This window comes from Oncorhynchus clarkii, chromosome 11 (genome assembly GCF_045791955.1).
Source record: "Oncorhynchus clarkii lewisi isolate Uvic-CL-2024 chromosome 11, UVic_Ocla_1.0, whole genome shotgun sequence".
Lineage (NCBI taxonomy): Eukaryota > Metazoa > Chordata > Actinopteri > Salmoniformes > Salmonidae > Oncorhynchus > Oncorhynchus clarkii.
Window position 1 is genome coordinate 10,110,703 of NC_092157.1, and position 10,679 is coordinate 10,121,381.

Here is a 10,679-nt window from a genome sequence, read left to right on the forward strand (position 1 = left end):
TTTGAGGGAAACTAACACTGTACAAGTGAAAATAATTTAAACAATACCTATAGAATATAACTGTATTTATATTTAGGCTAAAGATAGCGCTACTAATTCTACAAGGCAATCGCCTTGCGTCCATAAATTCGACAAATTATCTTAAACTCCTATAGTATGCACACGTTCAATAACACCTTTGTCTTGAAATAAACAACACATACCTGCCAATCTCCCATTTTGCCAATTATCGACATGATTTTTTCTTCAATCTGTCCTGATATGGTAGCTTGCATGTCGTGTAATCTCATTGAGCCTTCGGTCCCTAAAACAATTTTAGCTTTTACCTGTGCTGAACGAGATTACCTCACCTGGCCATAAAAAACCGTGTGGGCCACCTGGTGGCGCACGCGCAATGGACCGGGTGTGTAAATCCTACCTGAAGTAGAGGTAATGGTCTCATGTGAATTTGCATTTGGGTCTCACTGCATTGAACATATGAGAGAAAAGGGTACAACAGCAACTTTTTTTATGGGCTAACTGTTGTGGATAGGCCTACTCAGCGAGGTCAACATTATAACTTTGCTAGAGTTTTACGATTTTTACATGTATAAATAGTAAACTAAATAAAACATCTTATTGATTTACAACATGTCAATAAGTTTACTCTGTCAGTTGGTTGTAAAATATATATTCACATTCAAAGTGAAACTGTATCAGGATGAAAATCGGATGGTTACTGTAACATCATTACTTACACACAGTCTACTGGATTCCCTTACGTGCATTGGGGTCACGGTTTATTTATCATCTGTTTATTTCCTACTTATGTAAACTCCTCGGGAGGAACTCATCTTCATCAGACACAAACAACAACAAAAATAACAACACGTGCGCGCGCTGAGGTGATAAACGTATTTTCTCACATGTCGACTCTATGTTGTTGACCGCAACATGGATATATTCGACATGTGCTCGGTGTTGCACTGTCAATAAGGGAAGGATATATGGCTGTCAATTGCAGAATGTAAAGATATATGTCTTGAGCAATGGTATGTTATTAAGTTGATATACATATGATAAATAAACAATAATAACAATTGTGGTATGTCAAATTCAACAGTGGCAACAGTAAGCTAGGCCTATATAGCATAAACAACAGGTCTTTACTTTTGAGCATACTTTTCCTAAGAAAACCCAGCTCAGTTTGAAATAGACAGTCACACAATTTTTAACGCAAACACTCAAATATTTTAGATTACATTTTTTATTTAATTTAACTTGCACACTTCATTTGACTGTTGTGTTATAGTCTGTCATTGGCAACTGTCTTCAACCTTGTATTCTATACATGTTTGAGGGAATATTACAGTTTTACTTCAAAGACAATCGATTTGAGAAGAATAGAAGTACAGGTACAGATTAAATAGAACAATGTAAAACATATATTTCAGAGCAGCAAGGTGTACTGGAATACTGTGCACAGGAACGCTGCAAGTGTGTTGTGTGAGTTCTGGACAGGATACGTGTCCATGTTAATATCCAACCTGTTTGTCTAAGGCTTAGTTTCAACCGCTAGCACCCCTACCACGAGCCCCCCGGCACAATTTCCGTTAAGCACCATAAAACCGTGCAAGATGCTTAATAGGCAACGATACTGAAACGACTGGTTGCACTTTTTGGGCATTGATATATCTCACCATTTAGTAAGGGTAATGCGCATGTAATGCGTCTTGCCAATAACAACACAACTGTATTATCATTATCATCATCAGTAGCTGTTGTATTTCAGATGTTTAGATGTATTTCAGATGTTTACGTAATGAACAGTCCAATGCTAAAGAAATAATCTACTTCACAACATGACATGTCATAGAATGTGGTTAACACATATTTTGTGCTTAATTCTTATATACCCAAACCTTGGCGCATAACTTTATTCATTATCGTACAAGTAAGGCGTGATGAAACTATGCCTTATAACTACGTAAATAAGAATAAAATGGTTTGAAGCACTATAAACAAGGTGTAAAACAATTTACACAAAATTAGCCAATATTATATTCCTTCCCTCATGTGCTTCAAATTTAACCAAGAAAATCTATGAAGAGTCCTCTCACATAATGTTATGAACTCTGGAGTTATAGATGTTGTACTTACCCTATGTGTTTCGAGTGATGAAACAATCGTTATTCTCAAATGACGATCTCCACAATAATAAATTGTGTTCTTGCGCCATCAAGCGCTAATAGAAAGAAGAGCACTACAGAAAGCCAGAGTTTCCAATTCAACGGTATTTGAAAACAAATGTATTGTGTGCAAAGGGCATTCCAGTAAGAAATAATACGCTCAAAGCCTACCAGGTCAGTGCAGAGCACTTCACTGCAATGATCATTTAGTTTAATGAAATAGACTATAAAACAAAATTACCTTTATATCAAGAATACGCTTGAATTATTCCCTATACTCGACTTAAACATATATTTTTTTAATGTACCATTTCGTCTCATCCTAAAACCCTTCATAATGATAATAATCTCAGATTTGGCCCAGTATTCCTATTTATGAATCCCAGACAGATACAATCTGAACACAGACATCGGCAGGTACCTTAATTGATCTTCTTGCGCCATCTTTTGGCAGAAATTATACAATATAAAAGCATTCTATTTACTGTACAATGAAAACAAAAACGATTTTCCACTTGGCTGTAGGGCCTACTGTAGTCAATTCACCAAGGCGCCATTTCCCAGACCCTTGGTAGCGTTAAGATCAACGTTAGAGCCATCTTATGATGCATCTTTAGTAGTCAAGGTGTTTCCCAGAGCGTTAGTAACATGGCTTTTAAAAACCTTCCCACATCAGTGAACAGTGCATCGTTATAGGCTTCTTTCCTGCCTTACCTCACAAGATATCATTATAAAACAATGTATAAGTGTTTTGTGTTAATGGGCATTATCAATAGATGATACATGTTTCATTTGGGTAATGAATAGGATGAAATGTAGGCTGATATTCAGTGTCTCCTGACCCCTCCTGTCTCAGCCTCCAGTATTTATGCTGCAGTAGTTTATGTGTCTGGGGGCTAGGGTCAGTTTGTTATATCTGGAGTACTTCTCCTGTCCTATTTGGTGTCCTGTGTGAATTTAAGTGTGCTCTCTCTAATTATTTCTTTCTCTCTTTCTTTCTCTCTCTCGGAGGACCTGAACCCTAGGACCATGCCTCAGGACTACCTGACATGATAACTCCTTGCTGTCCCCAGTCCACCTGGCCGTGCTGCTGCTCCAGTTTAAACTGTTCTGCCTTATTATTATTGGACCATGCTGGTCATTTATGAACATTTGAACATCTTGGCCATGTTCTGTTATAATCTCCACCCGGCACAGCCAGAAGTGGACTGGCCACCCCACATAGCCTGGTTCCCCTCTAGGTTTCTTCCGAGGTTTTGGCCTTTCTAGGGAGTTTTTCCTAGCCACCGTGCTTCTACACCTGCATTGCTTGCTGTTTGGGGTTTTAGGCTGGGTTTATGTACAGCATTTTGAGATATCAGCTGATGTACGAAGGGCTATATAAATACATTTGATTTGATTTGATTTGAAATATGTATTGGTAACATTTTGTCAAGCTTAATTTTATAACAATGATTGCCTCGCCTGGTTCAGCAACTACTTCTCTGATGGAGTTCAGTGTGTCAAATCAGAGGGCCTGTTGTATGGGCCTCTGGCAGTCTCCATGGGGGTACCCCAGGGCTTAATTCTTGGGCTGACTCTCATTCTCTGTATACATCAATGATGTCGCTCTTGCTGCTTGTGAGTCTCTGATCCACCTCTACGCATACGACACCATTCTGTATACTTCTGGCCCTTCTTTGGACACTGTTAACAACCCTCCAGACAAGCTTCAATGCCATACAACTCTCCTTCTGTGGCCTCCAACTGCTCTTAAATACAAGTAAAACTAAATGCATGCTCTTCAACTGATAGCTGCCTGCACCTGCCCGCCTGTCCAGCATAACTACTCTGGACGGTTCTGACTTAGAATATGTGGATAACTACAAATACCTAGGTGTCTGGTTAGACTGTAAACTCTCCTTCCAGACTCACATCAAACATCTCCAATCCAAAGTTAAATCTAGAATTGGCTTCCTATTTCGCAACAAAGCATCCTTCACTCATGCTGCCAAACATACCCTCGTAAAACTGACCATCCTACCGATCCTCGACTTCGGCGATGTCATTTACAAAATAGCCTCCAATACCCTACTCAAAAAATTGGATGCAGTCTATCACAGTGCCATCCATTTTGTCACCAAAGCCCCAATGACTGGAACGAACTACAAAATTCTCTGAAACTGGAAACACTTATCTCCCTCACTAGCTTTAAGCACCAGCTGTCAGAGCAGCTCACAGATTACTGCACCTGTACATAGCCCATCTATAATTTAACCCAAACAACTACCTCTTCCCCTACTGTATTTATTTATTTAGCTCCTTTGCATCCAATTATTTATATTTCTACTTTGCACATTCTTCCACTGCAAATCTACCATACCAGTGTTTTACTTGCTATATTGTATTTACCTCGCCACCATGGCCTTTTTTTTGCCTTTACCTCCCTTATCTCACCTCATTTGCTCACATTGTATATGGACTTATTTTTCTACTGTATTATTGACCGTATGTTTGTTTTACTCCGTGTGTAACTCTGTGTTGTTGTATGTGTCGAACTGCTTTGCTTTATCTTGGCCAGGTCGCAATTGTAAATGACAACTTGTTCTCAACTTGCCTACCTGGCTAAATAAAGGTGAAAATAAAATAAAATAAAAACAAGCTGAATCTACAAATTGGAAACTATAAACGTGAAAATATATTATGTGATTGGTCAAAAGACCAATTAGTGGGAAAATTACTTTACTTGCCGCTAGTGGGCATGACCCAGACTGAGTTTTTCGGCGTCATGCCCACATGCCCACTATGTATTCTCTCTCTCTCTCTCTCTCTCTCTCTCTCTCTCTCTCTCTCTCTCTCTCTCTCTCTCTCTCTCTCTTTTCTCACGGAGAACATGAGCCCTAGGACCATGCCTCAGGACTACCTGGCCTGATGACTCCTTACTGTCCCCAGTCCACCTGGTCATGCTGCTGCTCCAGTTTCAACTGCTCTGCCTGGGGCTATGGAACCCTGACCTGTTCACTGGACGTGCTACCGTGTCCCGGACTTGCTGAATGATTGGCTATGAAAAGCCAACTGACATTTACTCCAGAGGTGCTGACCTGTTCCACCCTCTACAACCACTGTGATTATTATTATCTGGCCCAGCAGGTCATCTATGAACGTTTGAACATCTTGGCCATGTTCTGTTATAATCTGGCACAGCCAGAAGACGCTTGACCACCCCTCAGAGCCTGGTTCCTCTCTAGGTTTCTTCCTAGGTTCTGGCCTTTCTATGGAGTTTTTCCTAGCCACCGTGCTTCTACATCTTTACTGCTTGCTGTTTGGGATATTAGGCTGGGTTTCTGTACAGCACTTTGTGACATCAGCTGATGTAAAAAGGGCTTCATAAATACATTTGATTGATAGATTGATTGATAATGCATTTCACTGTACTTGTGGATGTGACAATTTGGTTGTGTATCAGCAGTTTTTATCTTGTTATGTCACTGACAGTCACTCAATTAGACATGTCAGCTAACAATTTTTAGATTGGTCGTCTAGCCAGGTATTTAAACTTGGAATAATCATAGCAGAATACCGACCGGACACGCAGGGCACATCTCAGGGGCTTTGACCCCCAGGGGGTCGCCATTGATTTTTGTTAGTCATTGTCACTCAGATATCATATTAACATGGCATAAGTCATTACAAAATGTTTAGAACTGCAGGAAATTAGCTTTAAATTAGCTTTTCTCTACCCCATGGCAAAATAGGTAGAATTGCAGAAAACTTGATGGGGGAGGGTCACAAAAATGTTTTGCTGTGAGGTGGGAGGTCCCCCAACCAAATATTACTTAGGGCCCCCAAACAATGCAGTAATCAATATCAGTATTACCATTAAAAAAAAGTAAAGTAGAACAAAAACACGATAAATAAAAATAAGAAGAACACAAGAAAGTAAGCAAGCTATATACAGGATCAGTTCCAGGGCCAGTGGCAATACAATATTTACTCTACCTGCACAGGGTTTTCTCTACCTGTTGGTTTCAGAAACACTCACAAATTTGTCTGGTAAATAATGATGCATCTGGTACGATCAACGTTATGCTTTAGTTACATCGCAACTGGGAAACGAGAAACTGGGCATTTATTAAATATTCCACTTACTTAGGTAGGCCATATTAGCCATATTCTGTTTTGTCAGTAGGCCTTGTGGTTACCATAGTGATCCATTCTGAACATATGTCTAAAACACCTTACAAACACTCACATTCAACTCATTATTAAGTGCATCATTTTCTGTGGATATTCCTGTCTACATTAGGCCAATATTCTGAAAAGTAATTCATTACAATTAAATAAATAGGCTACGCGATGTACTGTATTTAATCGATTAATTACAGGCCTTTAAAATATTAGGTTTCCCCTTGTATGTGTGCTTTAATTGCATGTTTTTATACATTTATTGTAGACATAGAGCTTAATGTGTGCTTTAATTGCATGTTTTATACATTTATTGTAGACACAGAGCTTTTGTCAATTATTTTAATAGTGTCACTTCGTAAAACATTATAATTGGGGGTACATGGGATATGAGGTCCAGAGTGTTCCAGACAAATTAGGTTCTGCTGTCTGCCATGTGGAGAAAAACTTCACTTCCCGTGGGGTCTTTGGCAACGCGTCATTGCTACGATACGCACTACGAAGCAGCGTTGAAGGATACGCCAACAGGATCAAGGTTGTACACAAGCTTGTGTTTTACTATTCATCCAAAGGTTTCCTAAACTTGACAATGTAGCCATCTGCCTTTTAAATGAATGCCGATCCCACACATGGGCAACTCCATTGACTCAATGGGCACTGTTGTCTTAAACTGCTAGGTATGCTATGTTGCGCTCTGACTTGCAATTGTGTTCCCCAACCGATACATTACAATGTACTGAAGAAAATCAAATCTAATATATATTTTAAAAAGGGAAACATTGTAGCAACGTTGGGGCAATTAACTAAAGTGTTCCACTGATGAATTTAGCTGGGACAGGCTACACTGTTACCGGAAGATAATGACCCTACCGTCACGCTTTTTTACCCTGTGCTGTACTGGGGTCATGGACGCAATCATGGTTACATTAAGACACGGTGGAGCCTGCATGAGATAGGAGTTGGAAAATGTACGGATGGGATATGCCACTGTACTCCAAAAATGTACTTTTATCCACACTGCTGCATAATGACATTTTAAATACTTCCAAATTTTCCAAGAAAACTGCACTTTGTCCTCATGTTAGCTAGCATTAGCCACCGCAGTTGTTATGGAACGTGGTGTTGAACAGCAAAGGAGCTGATTGGCTGACACTGCCATTACAAAACGGCGGAGGTGGCTACTGCTAGCAAGCATGAGGACAAAAAGGGAACTATCAGTTTTTCAATCATCTCGATGGAACATTGTGGATAAAGGTCAAATTGAGTACAGTGGTATATCCCATCCCTGCATTGAGGAACGTTTTCTGACGCATTTCTCGTGCCAGCTCCACTGTCTTAATGCAACCATGATTGCGTTCCGTTCCCAGTGCAGCTCAGGGTAAACAAGCATAACGGTAGGGTGGTGTCTTACGACAAGCTACATTGTATCGAAGTGAACAGGGGTGTGTCCATTATGTCTAGCAAGGGAAACCGTTGACCGTTTAAGAACCACACTGAAGCAACCGAAATGGGGAGGAAACCTACCTGAATTTGTCCAATAGAAGCTCTTGTTTTTGTTTCAAAACATTTTCTGGATTAGTGGAAACCAAGACTGTTCTCAGGGCAGGTCTGCTGGTTCTGCCTAACAGAAGTTACTTTTCTGAAAAGGTTAGGTGAATGAAGGGTAAAATAATTAGGTTAAGGTTAGGATAAGCTAAAATTGTCCCCGACGCGACTCAAACGTACTGTTGTATATTTAGTGTATGTGGACGCCACTTCAAATTAGTTGATTAGGATATTTCAGCCACAACCGTTGCTGACTGGTGTATAAAATCGGGCACACAGCCATGTGTAACCAATGTGAAATGGCTAGCTAGTTAGCGGGGTGCGCGCTAATAGCGTTTCAATCGGTGACTTCACTCGCTCTGAGACCTTGAAGTAGTTCCCCTTGCTCTGCAAGGGCCGCGACTCTTGTGGTGCGATGGGTAACGATGCTTCGTGGGTGTCAGTTGATGTGTGCAGAGGGTCCCTGGTTCGAGGCAAGGAAAGGGATGGAAGCTATACTGTTACACATGCAATCTTCATAGACAAACACTGTTAGTAGAATGGCTTTACTGAAGAGCTCAGTGACTTTCAATGTGGCACCGTCATAGGATGCCACCTTTCCATCAAGTCAGTTTGTCAAATTTCTGCCCAACTAGAGCTGCCTCGGTCAATTGTAAGTACTCTTATTGTGAAGTAGTAGAAATGTTTAGGAGAAACAACGGCTCAGCCGCGAAGTGGTAGACCAAGCAAGCTCACAGTACGGGACAGCAGAGTGCTGAAGTGCGTAGCACGTTACAATCGTCTGTCCTCACCACGTGTTCCAAACTGCCTCTGTAAGCAATGCCAGCACAAGAACTGTTTGTCGGGAACTTCATGAAATGGGTTTCCATAGCTGAGCAGCCGCACACAAGATCACCATGTGCAATACCAAGCATCAGCTGGACTGAACTCCATTGGACTCTGGAGTAATGAATCATGCATGCTTCACCATCTTGCAGTTTGGGATGAATTTGAGATGAATTGGAATGCCGACTGTGAGCCAGGCCTAATCTCCCAACATCAGTGCCCGACCTTGCTACTGCTCTTGTGGCTGAATGGAAGGAAGTCCCCGCAGCAATGTTCCAACATCTAGTGGAAAACTTCCCCAAAGGGGTGGAGGCTGTTATAGCAGCAAAGGGGGGACCAACTCCATATGAATCTAATTTTGGCATGAGATTATCGACAAGCAGGTGTCCACATACTTTTGGTAATGTATGGTATCTAGCCACAACCAGGTCTGCCCTGAGAACACTCTGGGTTTCCACTAATGCGACGTAACGTCTTGCAACAGAATCGACGTAATCAATACACCTCAGTTTAGCAGTGAGATACATTTTTGCAAAATAACAAACATGGCTATCTGACATATTTAACGGGCACATCGTGAGTTAATTAATGACTTGCTACACGTGTATCATCGCCACATGCCCACTGCCAATTGTTCTGCAGTGGGCGTGGCAAATGGCGATTAGTAGCCTAACATTCTCTCTCTTTCCATCGTTACATGTTCTAGAATGACTGATTGGGTTGGATATGGGTATGCAGCACTCATTGCATCCGGAGGCGTGATGGGCTATGTCAAAGCACGTACGTTTATTGTTGTGCCGTCATGTTAACTCAATTGAATAGAGTCAATTGTTTTTGAGTCTAATGCATTGCATCATATGTCCAGTCTTGTGACAATGAACTGATGACATGGTTTCCATTCTCCCCTGTACATCTTTTGGTGTCTCCAGGCAGTGTCCCCTCCTTGGCGGCAGGTCTTCTCTTCGGCAGCTTTGCTGGGGTTGGTGCCTACCAGATATCGCAAGATCCTACAAATGTTTGGGTGTCTCTAGGTTAGTAAGCCTTTGGTGTTGTCCCTCACTGTTTTGTGAATGTATCTCTCTGTTAAAAGTACAATTTCTGTCACATTTAGACACCCTAGCCAAGTATGTATACATATGTCTCGTCGCCCAGACCTCTCTTGATCACTACTAACTGACTTCTAGCTACTCATGATGATTAGTTTTACAGTAGACCTACTGCATTGAGTCAATTCCCCCTGTATCACACAGTCACATCAGGAGCCCTGGCAGGTGTGATGGGAAAGAGATTCTATGGTTCCAGGAAGATGATGCCTGCTGGAATGATGGCAGCAGCAAGGTAGCCAATCAACTCCCTTCTTTTTTTGTTGTTGTTGTTTCAGGACTAGGAAATGGTTATGAGGATGATGCAGTATGAGATTACTTAACATGTTATTTTTGTCTCTACCTTGTGTAGTCTACTTATGGTGGGGAAGCTGGGTGTTGGAATGCTGCTGCAGAAGCCCCAGGAGTCATAATGCACTGAAATTAAGAAGACGTTCACAGACACCGATGTCAAAATCACTATCCTCTCGTGCTTTTCTACGGTCTTATATCGTTCACCAAGAATATCAGTCAGATATGTGAATGTTATTTTGGAAAAAATGTATAATTGAACACTGATTTATGAAATAACAAGGACTGTCATGTGTTTTTGTTCACATTGTTACGCAGATTTGTCATTACGTTACAAGAGATAAAATAACCGTGAAGTTACGTATAAGGTTTATAAGATGGCCAGTGTTTGTTTATTTACCTTTATATAAGTGTAGACTGCCATCATACATAATATAACTGAAGTCAATGCTGCTTTAGCCACTGATTCAGTAAATTACTAATCGGGATATGTGAGCGATAAACCTTTACAATTACAGTTTTAGGAAGAATTTCCTAATAAAATGTCCTTTGAGTTTAGTAATGTAAACAAAACTCTTAAACA

General features: G+C 40.8%; 1 protein-coding gene across 3 annotated transcripts; it reads left to right on the forward strand.

The window, feature by feature from the left end:
* Window positions 1-6,741: 6,741 nt before the first annotated feature.
* On the forward strand, window positions 6,742-10,467 carry LOC139420178 (transmembrane protein 14C-like). Of its 3 annotated transcripts, none has more exons than XM_071169966.1 (5): window positions 6,742-6,867; window positions 9,409-9,482; window positions 9,632-9,733; window positions 9,953-10,040; window positions 10,158-10,467. In XM_071169966.1, exons 1-5 carry the CDS (start codon window positions 6,767-6,769, stop codon window positions 10,216-10,218), a joined length of 426 nt encoding a protein of 141 aa, XP_071026067.1. In that variant the 5' UTR covers window positions 6,742-6,766; the 3' UTR covers window positions 10,219-10,467. The 3 variants fall into 3 exon arrangements, with proteins under 3 accessions (XP_071026067.1, XP_071026068.1, XP_071026066.1); XM_071169967.1 differs by having other exon boundaries at window positions 6,824-7,009; XM_071169965.1 differs by lacking the exon at window positions 6,742-6,867 and adding an exon at window positions 7,664-7,710.
* Window positions 10,468-10,679: the final 212 nt, after the last annotated feature.